The sequence below is a fragment of the Bombina bombina genome, chromosome 5 (genome assembly GCF_027579735.1).
Source record: "Bombina bombina isolate aBomBom1 chromosome 5, aBomBom1.pri, whole genome shotgun sequence".
In the NCBI taxonomy this organism is placed as follows: domain Eukaryota; kingdom Metazoa; phylum Chordata; class Amphibia; order Anura; family Bombinatoridae; genus Bombina; species Bombina bombina.
Genome location: NC_069503.1, coordinates 569602412 through 569627214, shown reverse-complemented (window position 1 = coordinate 569627214; position 24803 = coordinate 569602412). Strand labels below are relative to the sequence as shown.

Here is a 24803-nt window from a genome sequence, read left to right as displayed (position 1 = left end):
TTTTGGAATGATACAATTGATTTAAATGTATATTAGTTAACAATACCTTACTTTATATCAACAATTTCTCAAGTTTTGTACTGTGTGATGTTTAACCATTAGCTTTTGAGTACATTTACTACTTTTAAGCACTGTTTAAATCCATTCTTTGTGTACCTACTCTTCAGACTAGTTGTGAGACTACTCTCTCAAATAGCACAACAGGGCTATAAGTTTAGCGCTTTTAGTTTTCACAATAAAAAACTCATATTTAAGAAATACAGTGATTTACAAAAAAGTTTAAATTGTAAAGAGGATATAAAATTTGGAAGGGTTCCTCATATGTCTTTTGCAAAATGAGTCTTGCAGCATTGACAAGTTGGCTGAACAGTTTTGTAGCAATTGGTATTGGAATTATCTGAGCACATTATGCCTGTAGGACGTGTGGATTTTGTAGGTTGGAGAGTTTGTTTTAAAATGAAGATAAAGTGGATGTTTGTAAAAGTAGAAATTCATGCAAAGTAAATTATCCTGAAAACAGAGTATAGTTATAAAATCCCGAATTCCAAACTCCAAACTTATTCTGAAATCCAAACTCTTTAATTTTTTTTTATTTTTTTATTAAAATCACCAAAAATTCTTATTTTTCTCTGCCTGTAAGTCACAATCTTCTCTGCCTGTGTAAAAGGCATGCAAATAATAGGGGCCAATTTATCATTGCCCGAATGGGACCAAATACATCTGTTTCCCCGCGAGCCTTCAAGCTCCCCAGAAACAGGAGTTAAGAAGCAGAGGCCTTAAGGCCACTGCTCCTTAACTTGTATGCCGTCTCTGAGGAGGCGGACATCAATCTGCCCAATCGCATACAATCGGGTTGATTGACACCCCCTGCTAGCGGCCGATCTGACGGGGGTGGCATTGCACAAGCAGTTTACCAGAACTGCTTGTGCAATAATAAATGCTGACAGCATATGCTGTCGGCATTTAACGATGTCTGGCGGACATGATCGCTACAGCAGATCATGTCTGCCAGACACATGATAAATCGGACCCAAAAGTCTATATTTATTTAAAACATCTTTATGAGGGTACTATGTATACAAAAGAATTAAAAATTATAGAAAACTACCTATAGCTTACATGTATAAGCTATATAATGACATGTAAATATTGCCTAAATGACATAAGATATTATTTTTACACTTCCCATCCCCTTTTCAAACTGTCGCATCTTAAAGATGCAAATATTCCAAAATCCAAACCTTTTCCGTCCCAAGCAGTTGTAATATATGCCACAAAGGAAAATCTGTTACTAGTGCCTGCTGCCTTCTGTCACATTCACTCTCCCCTTTGAGATTCTATACTCTAATAAGCTTAATTACCTTCTATGGAAGTAAGATTGCAACTCACAAGGAATACCTATTTCAGCCCCTTTTCTTAGATAACTCTCGCCTAGATTACTAGTTTTGCGTTATAGAGGGTGCGAAACCAACGCAACAAAAGTTGCGATAAATAACCCTCCATAGTGCTGTCATTACAAGTTTCTAAAAAGCCGCCTTGTGCGTGCGATATGGTGGCGATAAGCTCCATACCACACAAAATCCAAGGGCTGAGAATACGTGCTCATACACGCTTTCCCCATAGACATCAATGGGGAGAAGGTGTTAGAAAAAAAACTAACACCTGAACGCTACCTCATTGATGTCTATGGGGAATAAAAAATAATGTTTAAACCTACACCCTGACATAAACCCCAAGTCTAAACACCCCTAATCTGCTGCCCCCGACATCGCCAACACCTAAATAAAGTTATTAACCCCTAATCTGCAGCTCCCGACATCGCCAACACCTAAATAAAGTTATTAACCCCTTCAGAAAATAACAAACACTAAATTACGAAACATAACAAACTAAATTATCCAAAATAAAAACAATTACACCTAATACACCTAATCTAATAGCCCTATAAAAATAAAAAGCCCCCCAAAATAAAATAAAAACCCTAGCCTACAAAAAACTACCAATAGCCCTTAAAAGGGCATTTTGTAGGGCATTGCCCTAAAGAAATCAGCTCTTTTACCTGTAATAAAATACAAAGACCCCCCCAACAGTAAAACCCACTACTATTTAAATCAGTCAATAGAATTTCAGTAGCTCTCATCCTATTGGCTGGTTTGAACAGCCAATAGGATTTCAGTAGCTCTCATCCTATTGGCTGAATTGAATTTCAAAAATCAAATCAGCCAATAGGAATGCAAGGGACGCCAATTTTGAAAAGGCTACCTTGCATTGAAGATTCAGTGTATGGCGGTGACTATATGAAGAGGACGCTCCGTGCAGGATGTCTTGAAGGATAGATCCGCTCCGTGCTGCTGGGATGAAGATAGAAGATGCCAGATGGATGAAGGCCTCACCATCTGGATGAAGACTTCTCACCCCCTGGATGTCTGGACTTCAGAAACTGTAAGTGGATCGTCGGAGGTTAGTGTTAGGTTTTTTTTTATCTTTTTTTTTATGGGTTTTTCTTTTAGATTAGGTTTTGGGCTTTTTTTTAAAGAGCTAAATGCCCTTTTAATGGCATTGCAAAAGAGCTAAATGCCCTTTTAAGAGCAATGTCCATACAAATGCCCTTTTCAGGGCAATGGGTAGCTTAGGTTTTTGCTAGAGTTAGGTTTTTTATTTTGCGGGGTTGGGTGGGTGGTGGGTTTTACTGTTGGGGGGTCTTTGTATTTTTTTACAGGTAAAAAAGCTGATTTCTTTAGTTTATTGTAGGCTAGGGTTTTTTTTATTTTGGGGGGCTTTTTTATTTTTATAGGGCTATTAGATTAGGTGTAATTGCTTTTATTTTGGATAATTTTGTTTATTTTTCGTAATTTAGTATTTTTTATTTTTTGTAATTTTAGAATTATTTTTTTTACTAGTGCTAGGTTTTATTAATGTGTAATTTAGTTTATTTTATTGGTAGTTATTTTAATTTTAGTATAATAGTTGTTAGGTTAATTGTTAATTTAAACTTTTTTTAATTTCACAGGTAAGTTTTTATTTATTTTAAGATAGGGATATTGTAATTTGAACTTAAAGTTAGAGAGTTGTTAGGTTTATTTTAGTTTAATTTAATTTTTTGCGATGTGGGGGGCTGGTGGTTTATGGGTTAATAGGTTAATTTAGTGGTGGGGATGTGGGAGGCCAGAGGTTTAGGGGTTAATAACTTTATTATAGTGGTGGCGATTTAGGGGAGCAATGGAATAGGGGTTAATAACTTTTATTAGTGGCGGTGATGTCAGGAGAGGCAGATTAGGGGTTAATAAGTTTAAAATAGAGTCTGCGATGTGGGAGGGTGGCGGAATAGGGGTTAATAAGTAGTTTATGGGTATTAGTGTACTTAACACTTTAGTTATGAGTTTTGTGAAACATTTTTGTTGCGCAAAACTCATAACTACTGGTACAGATCTTGTCATTTAGGCTGTAACACAAGCATTTTAGCCTCCCGGCACAACCTTTAATTAGTGGTGTTGCGAACTTAAAATTTTCCATTTGCGAACGTTGAACGCGAACGTCTGCAAAAGTTCGCGAACGGGCGAACCGGGCGAACCCCCATTGACTTCAATAGGCAGGCGAATTTTAAAACCCACAGGGACTCTTTCTGGCCACAATAGTGATGGAAAAGTTGTTTCAAGGGTACTAACACCTGGACTGTGTGGCATGCCGGAGGGGGATCCATGGCAAAACTCCCACGGAAAATTACATAGTTGATGCAGAGTCTGGTTTTAATCCATAAAGGGTATACATCACCTAACATTCCTAAATTGTTTGGATAATCGTGCTTTAAAACATCAGGTATGATTTTGTATCAAATCAGGTAGTGTAAGGGTTACGCCCGCTTCACTGTGACAGACCAAACTCCCCGTTTAACGCACCGCAAACAACCTCAAACAGTCCATTTGCACAACCGCAAACTCCCCATTTGCACAAGGTTGGATACCAAGCTAGCCATGTCCCGTTCCTTGTCCTCACTGATGTCATTGAAAGTCTCTTCCTCCACCCAGCCACGTAAAACACCAAGGGTCCCCGAAAGGTGACAACAAGCCCCCTGGGATGCCTGCTGTGTTTGGTCTTCCACCTCCTCAAAGCCACCTTCCTCCTCTGACTCCTCTTCTTCAGACTCCTCTCTCTGCGTTGCCTCTCTTTGCGTTATTATAAGGTGTGTTAAGTAGTACTATTCCTTTCAGTTTAATCCCTGTTCCGTCCCCTATCAGGGGACGTGTATATGGCATGGATTTTAGGAACCGGGAGATGGAAAAAGATGCTTGGTCGGTCCTCCTATTTCTAATTTGGTGCACTGCGCATGCAATCTAATGTGCCACCAGATAGGAGTGGTGTGTTAAGTAGTACTATTCCTATCAGTTTAATCCCTGTTATGTGCCTTTTTTATTGGTTTGGTTTTTGAAGCCACAGTGCTGCACCAGAGGCCACATGCCTGAAAAATTAGGTATTGTTGCAGTTGCAGCCGCTGCTGTAGGAGTGGCCAGAAAAATTAATGTTTGTTTCCCAGGCAGAAAGTGCCCTAAAACATTGCGGCTTGAACCCTAGTTGGTGGCGGATAAGTCACACAAGTCATCCGGCATTCGAAGATAAAATACAGCACCGTGTGGACCATTTTTAGCCCAAGGCAGCTCATCTCATCAGGCCTTTTTTACTCGAATGTATCGCCCAATGTCAGTCCCTTCGGGATCCATCCCTCATTCATCTTAATAAAGGTGAGGTAATCTAGACTTTTTGACCTAGGCGACTTCTCTTCTCAGTGACAATACCTTCTGCTGCACTGAAGGTCCTTTCTGACAGGCCAGAAGTTCTATCGCCAATTGGGATAGCTCAGGCCACAGGTCAAGCCTGCACACCCAGTAGTCAAGGGGTTCATCGCTCCTCAGAGTGTCGAGATCTGCAGTTAAGGCGAGGTAGTCTGCTACCTGTCGGTCGAGTTGTTCTCTGAGGGTGGACCCCAAAGGGCTGTGGCGATGCATAGGAGTTAAAAAGCTCTGCATGTCCTCCATCAACAACACGTCTGTAAAGCGTCCTGTCCTTGCCAGCATGGTCGTGGGAGTCGTAGGATTACTTTCACCTCTTCCCCTGTTAGATTCCCATTGTGCTGTGACATCACCCTTATACGCTGTGTAAAGCATACTTTTTAATTTATTTTGGAACTGCTGCATCCTTTCCGACTTGCGGTAATTCGGTAACATTTCAGGCACTTTATGCTTATACCGGGGGTCTAGTAGCGTGGACACCCAGTACAGGTCGTTCTCCTTCAGCTTTTTTATACGAGGGTCACTCAACAGGCAAGACAGCATGAAAGACCCCATTTGCACAAGGTTGGATACCGAGCTACTCATGTGCAAAAAAATTTTTTTTGTTTTTAAATGTACACTTACACTACTATTAAACAAGATATGAGTGGTGGCACTGGGCAAGTGGGTCCAGTATAAGCTGTGAGCCTGAAACAAAAAAGCAGACTGATGTTTCACAGTCCAAAAAGTTTTTTTTGTTTTTAAATATACACTTACACTACTATTAAACAAGATATGAGTGGTGGCACTGGGCAAGTGGGCCCAGTATAAGCTGTGAGCCTGACACAAGAAAAGCAGACTGATGTTTCACAGTCCAAAAAGTTTTTTTTGTTTTTAAATGTAGACTTACACTACTATTAAACAAGATATGAGTGGTGGCACTGGGCAAGTGGGCACAGTATACGCTGTGAGCCTGACACAAAAAAGCAGACTGATGTTTCACAGTCCAAAAAGTTTTTATTTTTTTAAATGTACACTTACACTACTATTAAACAAGATATGAGTGGTGGCACTGGGCAAGTGGGCCCAGTATAAGCTGTGAGCCTGACACAAAAAAGCAGACTGATGTTTCACAGTCCAAAAAGATTTTATTTTTTTAAATGTACACTTACACTACTATTAAACAAGATATGAGTGGTGGCACTGGGCAAGTGGGCCCAGTATAAGCTGTGAGCCTGACACAAAAAAGCAGACTGATGTTTCACAGTCCAAAAAGTTTTTTTTGTTTTTAAATTTACACTTACACTACTATTAAACAAGATATGAGTGGTGGCACTGGGCAAGTGGGCACAGTATACGCTATGAGCCTGACACAAAAAAGCAGACTGATGTTTCACAGTCCAAAAAGTTTTTTGTTTTTAAATTTACACTACTGTTACACCAGATATGAGTGGTGGCACTGGGCAAGTGGGCACAGTATACGCTGTAAGCCTGGCACACACGCTGGCAGGCAGGCAGGCAACTGCAATTAGATTACACAAGCAGACTGATGTTTCACAGTCAAAAAAGTTTTTTTTTTTAAATTTACACTACTGTTACACCAGATATGAGTGGGGCCACTGGGCAAGTGGGCACAGTATACGCTGTGAGCCTGGCACACATGCTGGCAGGCAAGCAACTGCAATTAGATTACACTAGCAGACTGATGTTTCACAGTCAAAAAAGTAGTTTTTTTTTAAATTTACCCTATTGTTACAGCAGATATGAGTGGTGGCACTGGGCAAGTGGGCCTGGCACACACTCTGGCAGGCAGGCAGGCAACTGCAATTAGATTACACAAGCAGACTGATGTTTCACAGTCAAAAAAGTTTTTTTTTTTTTAGATTTACACTACTGTTACACCAGATATGAGTGGTGGCACTGGGCAAGTGGGCCTGGCACACACGCTGACAGGCAAGCAACTGCAATTAGATTACACAAGCAGACTGATGTTTCACAGTCAAAATAGTTTTTTTTTTTAAATTTACACTACTGTTACACCAGATATGAGTGGTGGCACTGGGCAAGTGGGCCTGGCACGCACGCTGGCAGGCAGGCAACTGCAATTAGATTGCACTAGCAGACTGATGTTTCACAGTCAAAAACGTTTTTTTTTTTAAATTTACACTACTGTTACACCAGATATGAGTGGTGGCACTGGGCAAGTAGCATGGCAGGCAGGCAACTGCAATTAGATTACACAGGGGAAAAAAAATGATGTTCTAGCCCTAAAAAGGGCTTTTTGGGGTGCTGTCCTTACAGCAGAGATCAGATGAGTACTTCAGGACTGTAGTGGACACTGAATACACTAGCCTAGCTATCAATTTCCCTATTAAATCACCAGCAGCTACACTGTCCCTCCTCTCACTAACAATGCAGCTTCCGAATGAATCTAAAATGGCTGCTGTCCAGGAGCTGGGAGGGTCTGGGAGGGAGGGTCTGCTGCTGATTGGCTGGAATGTGTCTGCAGACTGTGAGATACAGGGTCAAAGTTTACTCAATGATGACGAATAGGGGGCGGATCGAACATTGCATATGTTTGCCCGCCGCGGCGAACGCTAACATGCTATGTTCGCCGGGAACTATTCGCCGGCAAACTATTTGCGACATTACTACCTGTAATACGGGTGCTATGGAATTCCCATGCAAAAACTTGAGTTGCCTTACAGGCTAAAATGCTTGTGGCATATATATATATATATATATATATATATATATATATATATATATATATATACACAATGGCTGCATTATGTTTTTTACACTGAAATTGTCATTTTTTCAGCGTTAAAACTGAAACGCAAAACTCATAATCTAGGTGTCTGTGAAGTTTGTCAATGCAAGGGTCATCATGATATTTCTTGCAAAACTCATTAATTTATATCATCGGGCCTAATTTAAATAGCTATAAAATTATTATTTTTCCTTTTCTTGGCAGAACAAAATCACAGAAAAAGAGGTTTGAAGAAGAGCTAAATGAAAGAATGATTCAAGCAATTGATGGCATAAATGCACAAAAGTAAGTGTTTAATGTAATATAAAAATAAGGTTTTGATTTCCATCTATACATTTTACTGATATTAATAGAAATCATTTTGTGGATTTTTGAGATGATTAGAAATTTTGTCTTGAAATCTTAATTATAAATATATATATCATATTGCTCTTTTTTTAGATGAAACAACAAACAGAAGTAATTACACAATGTCCCTTCACCTAACAAAACAGTTGCTTTCAGCCTTACATAAATACCTTCATGTCATACCACCTTTAAATAATTGAACTATCTCAAACCATATGCCAAGGTCTACTTTCCATTCAGGTGGTAAAGTTTGGAAACTAGTGGTAAGATAAAAATTCACCCTAGACTTTAATTGAGATAAATATTTTTACCACCTCAATGGAAACTAGGCCTAAGTTACACAAATAAACATTAATTCCTTTTTTCCCAGAATTCTTTGTTATCAATTAGGTCATTGGCCCTTTACTTCAAAATAAGAACATCCTGGGTTTTTTTGCTTCAGGATCATTTTAAATACAATCTAAATATATTTATAGTTATTTGTTGATGTTTTTAAACACCACAGAAACCCTGCAAGACCAATAACTGCATGTGTATTTAACTTTTTATTTGTGTTGAAAACTAATACAATTATTTTTTAAGTGTAATAATTTTTCTTTTTTTAATTACAAAGCATGTTGAGTGCCTTTAGAAAAAAAACATCATAAAATAAACAGGTTCTGAAATAGATTTTGGTTCAATTATATTTCACTTGTGGATATTATGACATTATTTTACACCCTGTAATGTTATGGCAAGTATATGTTCTGCAATATCTTAGGTACATAATTAGTCAAACCAATCATATCACAACATCCTCTAAGCTAGTATCCCCTTAAAGGGACATTAAATACTTTGTAATTATAAGACACTGCTGTTGTCTTGGTATAAAATAACATGCCAGCCAAATCTAAACATTACATTAATGCCTTGTTTGCTACAAATGTTTTTCAGTAGCCAAACTCCACCCACAGACAATAAGGCTAGCCGCAGTCATAATGTTAGCATGAAGTTTATTGTTTTGCAGTGTGTTATCTGTTAATTGCAAATTAGTGTAAGATATGTGGCATGATTAACCTTCTCATTTATTAAATTATAAGATAACTCACACATATAGATATATAAATAAAATAAATAGATACAGTATATATATATATATATATATATATATATATATATATATATATATATATATATATATAATGTATACACACACAAACAATAATTTCACTTACCAGAACCAGAAATATTGATCATGTTATAAAGTGACAGATAATGGTTGCTTCTCTTTGTCCTAGAGCGTGCCAAAGGCTACATTATAAAATATTCTCCTTGTAAATGTGCCTCGGGTGTCTAACATCGTTTTGCTTTATGTAGCATATTTATTATTAATGAACATTCTGACTGGGAGTTATTTGCTCAAAGTGAAAGCCTACAAATGCAGTGTTTAAGTCAGATGTAATGTGTTATTTATCATTTGAAATTTTACTAGTAAGTGTGTTTTGTTTATTTCAGTTGGAAGACAAATTGTCTAGTTTTATTCTACACAATTTTATGTCATTGTTCAATTTATACAGGAGCTTATCATTTACATAGAATAGTGTTCTCTAGTAAAAGTTTATTGAAAAACAGGTGAAAATTTGAAAGTTTAATCTGAGACCATACGCTGACTGCTCACACCATGCAATTTTTTCAACAGAATATCACTTTAAAGGGATGGTTAACTCCAAAAATTCATACATTAAAAGAGCACTCATTGCATTTTCTGACACTACAGGAAGTTCATTTGGACAGAATGCTAAATGGCTGATAAAAAACAACTCCCACTGTTTTATTGGTGAACACAGACAAGTGTCAACCAGCATAAAAACAAAATGTTAGTGTTTTAAATAAATAAAAGAAAGAAACAATAATTAATGTCCATTTAGATCCATCTTTCTGTAATTTAGTGTAGTTTGCAGTTTAAATCAATACTTTTTTTTCCATTTGATATTTTCAAACAAACAAACAAAAACACAACAAATTTAGTTTGCCAACTGCTAAGTGTAACTGCAGTAGTTCTTCAAGTTAAATTCAGTGCCAGACACCACTAACCAATCAACAATCAGGACTGCAGTGCAAAAGAAAACGACCACCTACTCTGTTTCTGATAGTAATACTCAAGAACTAACTTTCAAAAATAATTTTCTTGAGTCATGACCTTTTGTGATTGTTTTTAATTAGTTGGGTTTTTTTCTGGTTCAGTGATGTCATTCAGCTAACTCTAAATGTCTTGAAACCAAATATACAACCTTTTTACTATGATTATTTTTCAATAGCCAAATTCTACCCACCATTTGCCTTATTTGGATGAGCCCATCTGGGCCATAGTCTGCAGATTATAAGGCTAACCACAGTCATAATTGTAGTATAAAATGCATTGTTTTTCAGTTTTTATCTCTTAAAGCCAATATATATGTGTATGTGGGTGTATTGCCTAATAAAATGCATACCTTAATACATATGCTATTCTTAATAGGTATAATAGTTTATTCGCAAAAGAAAACAACAATTTTAAACAATAATGTATAATAACAACTTGCTTATATAAAAGTAAAATAAAGCACTACATCACCAGATAATGCATCATATGTTCCACTTTGGCTGGGGATTCCCGTCAACTTCAGCCCGAACAATATAGACGATCTGGGAGTTTAAATATTATTTCCAAGTGGCACGTCTCTGTCCTTGGAATGAGAAGTCCAAATAAAAGAAAGTCCCAGCTCCTCTATATATACTGTTAATTTTGAAAAAAAAAGGTTAAGAAACTGCCTATGTGTCTCTTAACAACATGTCCAGATGTATCCGGTCCAACAAATGTCTCAACCACGGATGATTAATTTGTTCTTTTAGAATACATATTGTTTTGTTCAGCATTTATTCAATCAAAACAAGTTATATATAAGATTCAAGTCTATGCCATGTCACCAACTCAGGGTATCTTTATTCTATATAGATTCATATAGGCCAAGAAGGCTGGTTCACATTCATCACACTCTATACGGCCTGCCATATCACATTTGTATCACATTCAGTCCTTGAATCAATCTTATTGACCATATGAATAAGCTATGACTTTCAAAGGTCTGCAGAACATTCGATAAGCCATGTAGCAATTCCTTAACCTTAATATACAAATTAGGATTGCTAATCACCAATACTGGGTGAATTAACCAATTTAGCATCTGAGTAGCTGATGGCAAATATCCCATGAAAATATCAGACGTTAATAGTATTTTGCAATAAACATGGTTCATATAGTCTGGAATGAACAGTACATACCACTCCTATCATCTCTTCACACAAATTTAAATCATGTGTTAAATTATTTGTACAATTTTATAATATTACCGACATAGATATTATGTGCAAATTTATAGCTTTACCTATGATTTTAGGAGGTGCATATTGGATGCCTCAGTTTAAATGTACCCATATTGATACATTTTCATTTACATACTGTATCATTACAATTGATTAAAGCCCTTTCCAACTTTATCCACATGTTGGAATTTTTTATGTTCAATCATTGTTTCCATAATCCTAAATTACAAGTCATCAATCTAGTTTGAGCAGAATTATTTTTTTGTTGGATTTGATTTAACGTTCTAATACTACACACTGTCCAATGAATGAAGGAAGATAATTGTTTTTGTTGAGTCTTAAAAGTATTAGGCATCCATCTAGCCTGATATCTTAAAGCCTTGTTCATGCCTTGCCCCACATTATGTAATCTATTTGCTAAAGTTTCTATATCAAATCTATTCAGTGTTCCTGCAATTATACCGTATGATCCTAACAAGGTATCATACAAATCCCTTCGGGTTCGTATTTTACACTCTGTGGTTAGTGGAAATTGAGCGTCTACATCTACAAAGATTTTTTGTACACTTGCTATACACTTGTTTTCCACTTGCTTGTTATACACTTGTTATACACTTACTATATGTATAAGGTAGATCTGTGGAACTATTTTGTGCTAATGTTTGTATAGTCTATATTCTTTCTTGGATAGTTGTCCATATATACCCTAAATCGACTCCAGCACAGCTTATTGAAGTCAGATTTTGGATATGCATTGTTCTGGTATCATCAAACAGTAATTCGGTAGTTACTTTTGTCCTGATGGAGGTGTCCAAAAATATCCTGGATTAACAGCCACACTGGCTATATTACAATAGGTGTTGCCATCACATGTGTAATTATCCTATTTTCGTATTTGTGTTCGATTCACTCATCCCCACCTAACAGTTTGACTTTCTGTACAATCTCTTCTCCTGGTGTTACGGCTTGTGCCCCAAAAAGCTCTCCATGGAGGACAAAAATAAGAATTCATATACTGAATTTCAGCCATATCTGTAAAATGTAAAACACAATTTTATTCTTAAAGTTAACATTTGTCCTCAGGTATATATTCCCATTGTTCTTTACCTGGCTTCATTACTAATAAAGTTTTATCATTGTCTACAGCAATTACTTCAGCCGCATCTGGTGGTCCTTGAAGATTTTAAATCCATATTTTAGCACCTATATTTTTAATATTTGATGAACCAAAGCCCATATCCACTCTCACTGTTAATGTAGTTGGGGTTTCCCCCTCTTTCATAGTTGCCATGAACAATGGAATTATCAAAAACTGAGCTATTCTGTCCCCTTCTTGAATATGTAATATTTGTTTTCCATTGTTCACTAAAATTACTTTAATTTCTCCTTGATAATCAGCATCTATAACTCCTCCTAGTACAGATATACCCTTCATAGCTAAGCTAGATCTTGAGGCTAAATGTCCATAGTGTTCAAGAGATATCTGGCATTCTATTCCAGTTTTAATTAATTCTACCTCTCCTTGTTTTTAATTATACTAACTTCTGCCCCTTTAATTTTTTTTTATTTTTTTTTAGGATTGCCATAAATTAAAGTAGCCTCCGCCCCAGTATCCACTAAAGTGGGAACTCGTTGTACATTACTGCCTTTCCAATGTATCTGCAAATTTACATAGGGGCCGTTATCAATAATCTGTAAAGCTCGTGAGAGATTCTCTCTCTATCATCCATATTCTCCCTTATTTACCTTTTTTTTTCAAATGCTGTTTTAATAAACTATTCATTAGCTCTACCAAACCTGCTGCTTGTGAATAATATGGAATGTGATATAAATGAAAATGAACACTGCTGACCTCAGCAAGTTCAGTGATTTAATTAATTCAAACATTCTTAGAAGAGCTCGGGTAAAATAAACAGCACGTTTTTCTTGGCAACATCAACGTTCACTGTAGTTTGTCAAAACGTTCATAAATTAAAATAAACACATATAAAACCTATGCATCTAAGAATGAGCCTCTCTGGCTTTATACACACGTTCAATGCACTATAATGAGAGCACCTGAGCAACTGTGTGGGGTGGGGTTTTAGAAACCATGAAGATGGTTTTCTTTAAATACAAAAACAAATGTTTATGCACACCTTACAAAATCATTTTATTATATTACTTCTTAGGGTTGCAACCAACCAACCAAATAATTACACAAAATAGAATATTGTCGCACACCCCTCCTATATTGTCAAAACATTTTAAATATTGCAAAATTAAAAAAAAGAAATCTTTTAAGCTCATATTTTTCTTAAGCCAGTCACCAACTTACAAATTGTCCCAATTTTGACTGGCCCTAACACTGCAATGTGATGCCATTCTGGGCTGTAACATTTCTGCTTTAACTATATTTTTCCTGATTTTAACCTGGCTAACTTTACTAACTTTTCCTTTTCATTTTTTTTATATTTATTAGCTGCTACCTTCATCACAGCTACTTCAGCTACATGTTGATAAGTACTCAACTTATCTGACAGCAATCTATTTTTGCATTGCGCTACCATAATATTACCTTCTAATTCAGCAATGTGTATTTCTAATTTTAAATTACACTTATGCCAATCTTCTGCTTTCTTATGTAGTTCCCTATATGCTGTACACAGAATCCATAGCCTCCAAGCAGCGGGCTGTTCTTTTCCTCTCTCAACAGGCACTTCCTCTAATGTTTTAACGGCATCAACATGATTAGCTTCTTTAAGAGTCAAGTCCCATTGTTCACACAACCACGCACCTTTAGCTACCTCATGTGCCACATCATTATAAGGTAAATCATCCCACCCAGGAATAGCAATGTCTTTGACAACGTTAACTATTTTGCTAAACATCGTTACCCTTAAATAAAAGAAACAATTTTCTTTTGTGTATAAGTTCGTTATTTATTTATGATTTGACAGCATAAAACCCGCAACCAACATGAGTATTTCAACAGTCAAATACTTAAATACCCCAAACTCGTAGCCAAATCATGTATTGGCTAATAAAATGCATACCTTAATACATATGCTAAAAGCAATAATTGAACTCTTTGCTATTCTTAATAGGTATAATAGTTTATTCACAAAAGAAAAGAACAATCTTAAATAATAATGTATAATAACAACTTGCTTATATAAAAGCAAAATAAATCACTGCATCACCAGATAATGCATCATATATGTTCCACTTTGGCTGGGGATTCCCGTCAACTTCAGCCCGAACTATATAGAGGATCTGGGAATTTTTTTATATTATTTCCAAGCGGCACGTCTCTATCCTTGGAATGAGAAGTCCAAATAAAAGAACGTTTCAGCTCCTCTATATATACTGTTAATTATAGTTATTACATTAGTTTTTTTACCAAAAAGGTTATGACACTGCCTATGTGTCTCTTAACAACTTGTCCAGATGTATCCGGTCCAACAAATGTCTCAACCACGGATGAGTCATTTGTTCTTTTAGCAAAACATATTGTTTTGTTCAGCATTTATTCAATCAAAACAAGTTATATATAAGCTTCAAGTCTATGCCATGTCAGCAACTCAGGATATCTAGTTTAGTGATAATTCCTTTTGTTTTGTTTTTATTTTAAATGTATATACTACCGTGACTCTGTAATTACAGGCTGTGCTAGTCATAATTTGCATACCTCTAGCTCATTGCATATTTTATCAATTTTATGTCTGCCATTATGTTAAGTTAGTTTAAGCAGCTATTGCCCAGTTATCTGTATATTTGTTTAATGGTTTTATTTCACCCCTGGTATACCTCAGTCTCATTCTTATCTCTGTAATATTTTGTTGATGTTTTTTTTTTTCTGTTTCTGCATGATTGACCCCCAGCTTAAATGTACCCTCCAACTCCTTTAACACACTCTTGCTGGACCATCATTAACCTAATATCTCTCTCCTTTAGTTTGATTTCCAACACATCCTCTCCCAAACTCAGAGAAAATACACAGACTTTTCCACTCAGCTGCAACAACTGCCCTCTAACTTACTACAGGTAGCCTTCTGCAAAACAGCTTCCCTCCCACCCTACCCCTCACCCCACCCACCCCAAGCTCATTTCCTCATTTATAGATAGTCTCCCACACAACTTTTAGTCTCCTGAAATGACAAGTGCAAACACTAATCAGCACATCCTTCCATTCCCTTAACCCTATAGAATACACAGTACTTTTGTTATATTATGTTTCATATACCTTTTGTTCCCTTATGCACTTGTTACAGAAATTCTGTGTCTTATGTCTTTAACTGGTTCCCAATTCTGTAAAAATGCTCAATATATTCATATTCCTTTTTGCTACCCTTTGTCTCTATAACAAACTACACTATTCAATTACTCCTTCTCCCTCTCCACCAGCCCATCTCTCTTAAACTCACCTTACTTTTGTACTCATGAACTTTACCTATTCCTAAACACTCTCTCTCCCCCCTGCAGCTCATCTCAAAAGCAGTCTCAATACTGCAAATCTGTATCTCATCTCTTGTCACTCTCCCTCTTGCTTCTACTTACTGCTGGTGACATCTCCCCTAATCCTGGTCCCCAACCACTGACAAGCCGTGCACATCCATGTGTACCATCCCATAGACTCAGAAAACAAAACTCTGCACACCTTACTCACATTCCTCTTGCATCTAAAGCCACTACCCCTTTCACTTGTGCACTCGCTCTGTTTGCAACAAGCTCACTTCTATACATGACCTCTTCATCTCCTACTCCCTCAACCTGGCCCTAACAGAAACCTGGCTCTCTCCCCTAGACACAGCATCCATTGCTGCTCTGTCACATGGGGGTATCCACTTCAGCCGCACTCCTAGGTCTGATAACAGACAAGGAGGTGGTGTAGGTATTTTACTCTCCTCTCGTTGCACCTTTCAACAAATACATCCTATCTCTTCCCTCACTTTTCCCTCATTCGAAACCCACATGATTCGCTTATTCTCCCCTCTCTCTGTACGTGTTGCAGTCATATACCGACCCCCTGGCTCCTCAACTCAATTTCTAGATCACTTGGCTGCCTGGCCACCCTATTTCCTTTCCTCAGACACCCCTGCCCTCATTCTTGGTGACTTCAACATCCCCCTTAACAATCCCACTGCCTCATCCGCTAAACAACTTCTGCAACTCACTTCCTCTTTCGGTCTGTCACAATGGACTGATTCTCCCACTCACAAAGATGTTCACTCTCTTGACCTGATCTTTAGCTATCAATGCACTCTCTCAAACTTCTCAAACTCCCCTTTTCCTCTTTCTGACCACCATCTCCTTACTTGCAACATATCATCCCTTCCTATAACTCTCCCTCCTTCTACTCCAAACTTCACAGAAGCATTATGTCTTTAGATCAGCAGCAACTTGCTAATTCCCTTAAACCGCTCCTCTCATCCTTCTCCTCCTTTTCCTGCCCTGAACAATCTATCTGCCACTATAATTCCACCCTTATATCCGTCCTTGACAATCTCGCCCCTCTTACCATTGCTCAGAAATCACACACTCATCCCCAGCCCTGGCATACTCCTCTGACACGGTACCACGGTACGCAGATGTTCCCGTACTGCTGAACAGCATTGGAGAAAATCACAGAGTTCAGCTGATTTTTTTCATTACAAATTCATCTTGAACTCCTACTATTCTGCCCTTAATCTCCACAAGCAACACTACTTCTCTACTCTTATCTCTAATCTTTCTTCAAACCCAAAACGTCTGTTCTCCACTTTCAATACTCTCCTCTGCCCTCCCCCACTTCCTAATAAAACTTCTCTGTCAGCTCAAGACTTTGCCAGTCACTTCATTAACAAAATTGACTACATCAGACATGAAATCAGCTCTCAACATAATTACATTCTCTCCCCCCCTCAAATGCTCTCACTCAACCACAACCCTCATAACCTGAAACTTAGTTTATTCTCCCCTGTTACTGAGGAAGAAGATTCGGCACTTATACTGTGCTCTCAACTCAATACCTGTCCCCTTCACCCTATCCCCTCACAGCTACTCCCCTCCCTCTCTGCTACCCTTACCCCTATACTAATACATATTTTCAACCTCTCCCTCAGCACTGGTACATTTCCCTCATCGATGAAACATGCACTGGTCACACCTATCCTAAAAAAAACCTTACCTTGATCCTACCTCCCCATCTAATTACCGCCCTATTTCCCTCCTCCCTCTTGCTTCAAAGCTTCTCAAAAAACTAGTATATGCACGCCTATCCCATTTCCTTACGTTAAACTCCCTTCTTGACCTTCTGCAATCTGGATTTCGTCCCTATCACTCCACGGTTTCCAATATCATTTGTATGCTGATGACACCCAAATCTACTTCTCTGCACCAGACCTATCTCCTTCCTTGCTAACCCGTGTCACTAACTGTCTTTCTCACATCTCTTCCTGGATGTCCTCCCACTACCTCAAGCTATAAATCTCTCCAAAACTGAGCTCCTCATTTTCCCCCCTTCTTCCAAAATCTCCACCCCCAATATCTCTATAACTGTCGACAACTCCATCATTACCCCTACCCTGCATGCCCGATGTCTCTGGGTCACATTTGACTCCGATCTTTCCTTCACTCCTCACATTCAGTCCTTGGCTAAAGCCTGCCGCTTCCACCTTAAAAACATCTCCAAAATTAGACACTTCCTTACACAAGACACAACTAAAATTTGAATCCACTCTCTCATTCTTTCCCGCCTTGATTACTGCAACTCTGTCCTCTCTGGTCTCCCCACCTGCCGCCTAGCTCCCTTACAATCCATACTGAATGTCTCTGCCAGACTCATCTTCCTAATACGTCGCTCTTCATCTGCTGCTCCTCTCTGCCAATCCCTTCACTGGCTTCCTCTTGCCTCTAGGATCAAACACAAAATTCTCACTCTGACATACAAAGCCCTCAACTGCACTGCTCCCCCCTATATCTCAGACCTTGTCTCCAGATACTCTCCCTCCCGTCCCCTTTGCTCTGCTCATGACCTCCTACTCTCCTCCTCTCTGGTTACCTCATCGCACTCCCGTTTACAGGACTTCTCCAGACTGGCTCCCATCTTGTGGAACTCTCTGCCTCACCCCACAAGACTCTCCCCTAGTTTTGAAAGCTTCAAGCGCTCCCTAAAGACTCTGCTGTTCAAGGATGCATACAACCTATGCTAACCTTTCTTTATACCAGTTCCACTCCTCCATTGCTATCCCCTGAACCCCCTTAGCATGTAAGCCTAAGAGCCCAGCTGTTTGCAGATCACCTTCTTAAGAGTGGATAACAACAGTGCAACTCTTGGAAGGGCCCTCTAACCACTTTATCCCTTAATTGTTTTATACTCCCCTTTGTTTATAGCGCTGTGGAATCTGTCGGCGCTCTACAAATAACCGATAATAATAATAATAATAATAATAATATATTTATTCTATATAGATTCATATAGGCCAAGAAGACTGCTTCACATTCATCACACCCTTTATGGCCTGCCATATCACATTTGTATCACAGTGGGTTTGTGTGTTTATGTGTATATATGTGTATATATGTGTATTTATGTGTATAAATGTTGGAAAAATGGCACTGGTAGGCTTCCTTGACACAGGGTTACCACAAACCTTCAGTTTGCAAAACTGCAATAGCTGCAAAACGCAATAAAGCAAATCACAAAAATATGAGGTGCGTCTGTAAATATTTCTCGACAATGATTCCAAATATGGCTTACAAGACTAACAGATAAATATATACGCTTACAAATGGTCTCCTCTCCCTGTTCCTGCAGTCTCTCTCCCTGTCTGCCTCCCTCCAGTCTCATCTTGCCCCCAGTTTAACTCTTCCTCTCTGAACCTCCCCAGCTTTTATACATGGTATTAATTATATTATATATGGCAGCATATATCACATACTAAATGAGTAATTAGTGATATTAATGATCATATAACTTATTATATATTGCAGCATATATCACATACTAAATGAGTAATTAGTGATATTAATGATCATATAACTTATGAAATCACCAGTGCCTTCACAAATAACTTTTTTTATTAGACTGATTATCCTGTTGTTGCTAGTGACATTGATTTAAAGTGAAGAGTACCTTAAGAGTATCTTGAAGTGAAACATATGCAGACCCCATTGCTTGTGGTTGAGCAAAACAGTGTTTTGTTGTGATGTTAAAATTATTATTTTTTTTAATATTATTTATTTATGTATGCATCAAAAATTATTATACACTACATTGCAAAAATATCTGCATACAAAGTAAATGTTTTAGAAACATTTAAAACTGTAATTTTTGAAAATTATGCATTGCTTTGCAGGCCCAAGACATGACCATTGAAAAGGCCATCTTGAATGTTTTTTTATGTTACTTCCTTTGTTGTGGCCTATTCAAATCAGATATAAACAAGGTCCAAGCTTTTTTTAAAAGCTTTTATGTGAGGAAACGACCCAGTTGGGGTTGAGAAACGCGTCATATTAAAGCAATTTAATTAAGAAGTTGTCCGTGCTTTGTGGTATTCTATCATAATACAACAACACGCCAAATCCGATTCTCTATTTGAAATTACAAGCACCAAGAAAAGTTTGCCCAGGGGGTACCTGAAAAGACTTCAAGGAACGTATTCCCCCCAGTGTACTAGCCACTGTTAAGTGCTAGCAAGCTGTCACGCACTGGTCACAGTACAGTGCCTCTTGTTCTGGTAAGCATATTACCTGTTCTTATATTGTTACTCACATTACCAAACAATATTACGCTATTGTTGCGCCCTCTTTTCCTTCTTGCAATCAATATGTGTTAAAACAACTTTGTCAACACATAGTATTCATATATACTTATTATGCAGTCTATATTCAAAAGAATAATAGTAAATAGCAATATGGAGCGGAGAAAGATAGTTATGTATATATGTGTATATATATATATATATATATATATATATATGGGGAACAACAGATGTAAACAGACTGTGTCAGATAATACGCAGTAACAATAGTACTATACAGGCCATTTAATTAGAAAAAGCGCAAAGTTATTGCACATATATACATACATGTGCAGTCCTTTTGAATAATATCTAGTACACAGTTAAATTTGAAAAATACATGAGCCAGCCCAATTTATTCTGAGCAATAAAAAAATCATTTTCCTTTGCTACTAACAATAGCTAGTGAGAGATTCCCATAGTAAAGAGATGGGAGTGGCCAGTAGTCAAATGAAACTGAAAGTAGACTATGTGTACAATGTCTGAGACATGTGTGAACCTATGAAAAGACAATTTACATACAGTGTGATATAAACAGTATATCCTTAAGAATTGCTAAAGAGTATGTTATTTAGCTTAATATATTGAATCATATTTCTCGTTACCCTACAACATAATGCTAACATGGGTTACAAAGTAAAATGAAATATCACAATGGGCATATCACATAATAGTGAGTTCCTCCGGCAAAATTAAAAAAAAAATGTCTGTACTCCTGCATATGTTTGTATATTTATTGTGACAAATCAGTTGGTCCTTAGACACGGACACGGTCTGTATACTTGACCTTAGGGGGTGTCGTTGCTGCTTTGTTTTGTTTTGGCTTCACATCTACTGGGGACGGACTATCTCTTATACATACATACATATTAGTGCATACCCTCCTCGTTTATCTATCTATCTATCTATCTATCTATCTATCTATCTATCTATATATATATATATATATATATATAAATCCAATCAACAAAAAGGCACTCGCTGGTCTTTTTCATAAAAATTAACGTTTATTCCAAAATTCCAAAATAAGAACAGACATAATGTTTCGGTGCTACCCATGCACCTTTGTCAAATGTCGTGTAATGGCTCAATAGAATGAACCTAAAAGCAGTTATCCCACTCTCAATCTACCCGCTTTAAATATCTGAGAAGCCGGTCACATTAGACCCACGCCATCTGCCGCTGATGACATCATCAACATCCGACCCGACATGACACGTCACCAGCCTCGGGCGCGCTTGGTTCGTTGCTGTAGCAACCGATCAACAAACTATTATGGCAAATCTATACTATAGCGATCGGGCAACATCAAAGCTCATCTATTGGACACACTAAGTGGAAATATGTACCTGCATAACATCACTCAGGAACTGCCCCTTGGCCTTTGACCTTTTTCTTCAGAGTTGGGTTATTGCCATTATTGGGGATGCAGCATTCCATGGTGTGTAATTCTGCTGTTTTGTAAGCAACTATGCTGGTGAGATCAGCACCAGAAAGGTGTGGATACAGCTGTGATGCATGATGTATTGAATGAGATAGAGGCAAAAGTGGAGGATTTTTTGATTTTTGGAAAGGGAAGTATGTTTGAAAGAATTGGGAAAAATTATTAATAAGATTAAAAAAATTCAAGACCCCAGGAAGCAATTGCTTGCCTGTAGATTTTTATTGTAAATTTAAAGATGTGATTGCTGAAGATTTTTTGAAAATTTGCAAATAGATTTTTTGAGAAAAATGAAATCTCTGAGTCAATGAAAGAGCTGTTATTACTTTGTTGTAAAAGAAAGGAGAAAACGGATTTAAGTAACTGGAGACCAATTTCCCTGTTGAATGTATGTATGTATGTATTGGGAACTTGTAAAGCGCGGCTAATCACACGTAAGGGTCTCAAGGCGCTGCTCATTTTATCGACCTTGGAAGGATGAAAGGCTGAGTGGACCTCGCCAGGGATCAAACCTGCAACGCTTGGGTTGCTACAGAGCTCAGCCACAGTGCATTAGCATGCTAAGCTATCTGTCCAACTGTAGACTATAAAGTGATTGCAAAGGTAGTGCCTGACAGAATTAAGAATGTGATTGGTAAGATTGTGGGTGAGAAACAAGTGTGCTCTGTACCTGGTAGACCGATTGCTGAGTACCTGATTTGTCTGCAAGATGTTATAGGGTACAACAAGATGTGTAAGCAGTCTGTTTCAGTGGCTAAGATAGACTTTGAGAAAGCATATGATAGAGTTGTTCATGAGTTTATGTTTGTAGATTTAGAGAAAGCAGGTATACCTAGGAAAATGCTTGAATAGGTTAGATGTTTATATGAGGGAATTGTTAGTAAGGTTTTGGTAAATATTTTTTTGTCTGATAAAATATGTGTTATGTTTGGGGTCAGACAAGGTTTTCCTTTGTCCCCTGTACTTTTTATTTGTGTAATTGATTCTTTGTTACAGAGATTAAGATGTGATAAAATTATTAGAGGTCTAGAAGTTCCTGGAAGTGGGGGTAGGTGTTTTGGGCAATATGGATGATGTTACTGTGGTTTGTAAGAATCAAGCTGGCAAAACTAGAGCTAAGGTTCAGATTGAGTGTTTTTGTATAGCAAGCAGGTTTAGGGTGAATTGGGATAAATGTGCTGTAAAAGCATTTAGGGAGTGGAGAGATTTGGAGTTAAGTATGTGGTCTTTGCAGAAGGGTGCTATTGAAGTGCTTGGTATTAAATGTAATAATAACTTTAATGGGCATGAAAGTTGACAAAATGTGTGTGTGTGAAATTAAAGAGAAAAATAGATTTTTTGTCTTATAGATATTTGATCCTGGAAGGGAAAGTGATATTTGTAAAGGCTGTGTTGATCCCAATTTATGTTGCATGTTAATAATATTTTACCTGTTCCTAATGAGTTTTTCCAATGAAAATTGTGAGAATGGTGGTGTTTGTCTATTTATAGAGTTCAGGTTTTGAAAAGATAAAACATGTGAAAGTCCAAGGAAGAAAGAATATGCCTCAAATTGAGAAGTTTTTGATTCTCAAGTATGTAAGAGTAAGTATATGTATAAGGCTAAGCAGTATGATGCAGGTGGTGTGTTGCAGAGGTTTAGTTTGTGCATAGGAAATAACAGGAGATTGAAAATTGTATAAGGAAGTCTCTGTTGGTGGTTGTTTCAAAAGATGTGTTGTGTGATAGTAAGAAAGTGATGGCAATTTTGCAGGATAGAGAGCAGCTGCATTTGACTGGTGGACTGACGGAGACTCAGATTGTGAAGGTAAGAGTTTGAAGGTACAAAAGAATGTGAATGAGACAGTTTTGGTTAATAGGCTAAAGGATGTGACATGGGTGACAGTGCATGGGTGTTTGCCAACTAGGGAATTTAAGAGAAGGAGAAGATTGGTAAATACTGAGTGTTGTCCAAGGAATGGATGTAGTCAAGTGGAAAATGTAGTGCATGTGATGTGGAGCTGTGAGTAGCTAAAAATGTATGGAAAGCCCCTTCTAAGATGATTATGGGTTTGACAGGGATACAGTTGATTATGTCTGAAATGATTATGTTTGGTTTGGGTTAAAATCAAGAGTGATGTGGCTATTGGCATCGCTCTGAGCTGCTAAGGCCATAAGCAGAAAACAATTACTACATGTAATACATTCAAATAAAATATGGTGTCATCTGAAAGTATCACTTAAAATTGGGGCTGAGGATGATAATATTCTTTGTTGCTCATGGAGTCTTTAATTCTTAATTGTAAAAAGCTTTAACTGCAAATAACCAAATACAGAATTCCAAAATCCAAGCTTATTCTGAACTCCAAACAGTTTAATCTATTGATTAAAAATTACTATATTCCTCTGCCTTCAAATTACAATCTTCTCTTCCTGTGTCTTTGGTTTGTTTTTTTTGTGTTCTAAAATGCAACAAATAGGCTATATTTATTTAAACCAACAAAAAATATCTTTCTTAGGGTACTATGTAAACAAAAGTTTAAAAAAAATACTTAAAACTAAATTTTGGTTGCATGTATATGCTGCTTTATGACTTGTAAATATTGCCTAACTGACATAAGATATTGATGTTTACACTTGGTTCCATCCCCTCTCCAAACTATCCCATTCTACGGATGCAAATATTCCAAAATCCAAACAATTCCGAAATCCAAACCTTTTCCGGGCCTAAGCAGTTTGGATAAAAGGGTTTTCTACTTACACTTTTATTACACATTGATAACAATTTGGGGGTTTTACAGAGCTATAAAACAAGTCAGAAGTTCAAGTTAAATATATATAGCTCCAACAAAAAAAAATGTTATAAATCACTGTTTAAGAGGCTACACCATGCCAATCAATTATATAGTTAAGTTAACATATTTGAATTCATATTCTAATTCGAGGGCACTGTATTTTACAATATGATGTTAAAACACAAGGGGTTAGATTACAAGTGGCGCAGTATTTTTTTTTCGTGATGGGGTTGCATTAGTATTACAAGTTTCAGAAAAACGTTGTTTGTGCAAGGGGTAACCCGAATAGCACAAAAATCCTAACTTAAGTTTTTGCATGCATGTGCAAGTATTTCTCCATAGAAATTAATGAAGAAAAAAGGAAAAATAAAAAACACCCGAGATCACGCAAACACGATCGCATTTTCGCATTCCCCATAGAAGTCAATGAAGAAAAAATTGTTGAAAACACCCATCGCGCAAACAACATAGCATATTCGCATTAGCAAATGTGAAATATTTACAATAAATACTTAGTTAAAATCTTTATTAAATATGAATATTGCATAAATATGTTTTATCATGTTTTCATCTACTTAATGGCAAAGGGCTCTAATGCAC

At 37.2% G+C, this 24803-nt stretch overlaps 1 protein-coding gene across 1 annotated transcript in view; it reads left to right on the top strand.

Moving 5' to 3' along the window:
- Nucleotides 1-24803, top strand: part of ADCY2 (adenylate cyclase 2) — a 1612539-nt gene that overhangs the window by 1230468 nt on the left and 357268 nt on the right. Inside the window, exon 12 of the mRNA XM_053715803.1 lies at nt 7741-7821. Within this exon, the coding sequence (XP_053571778.1) occupies nt 7741-7821 (81 nt within the window). The remainder of the gene's footprint in view (nt 1-7740; nt 7822-24803) is intronic.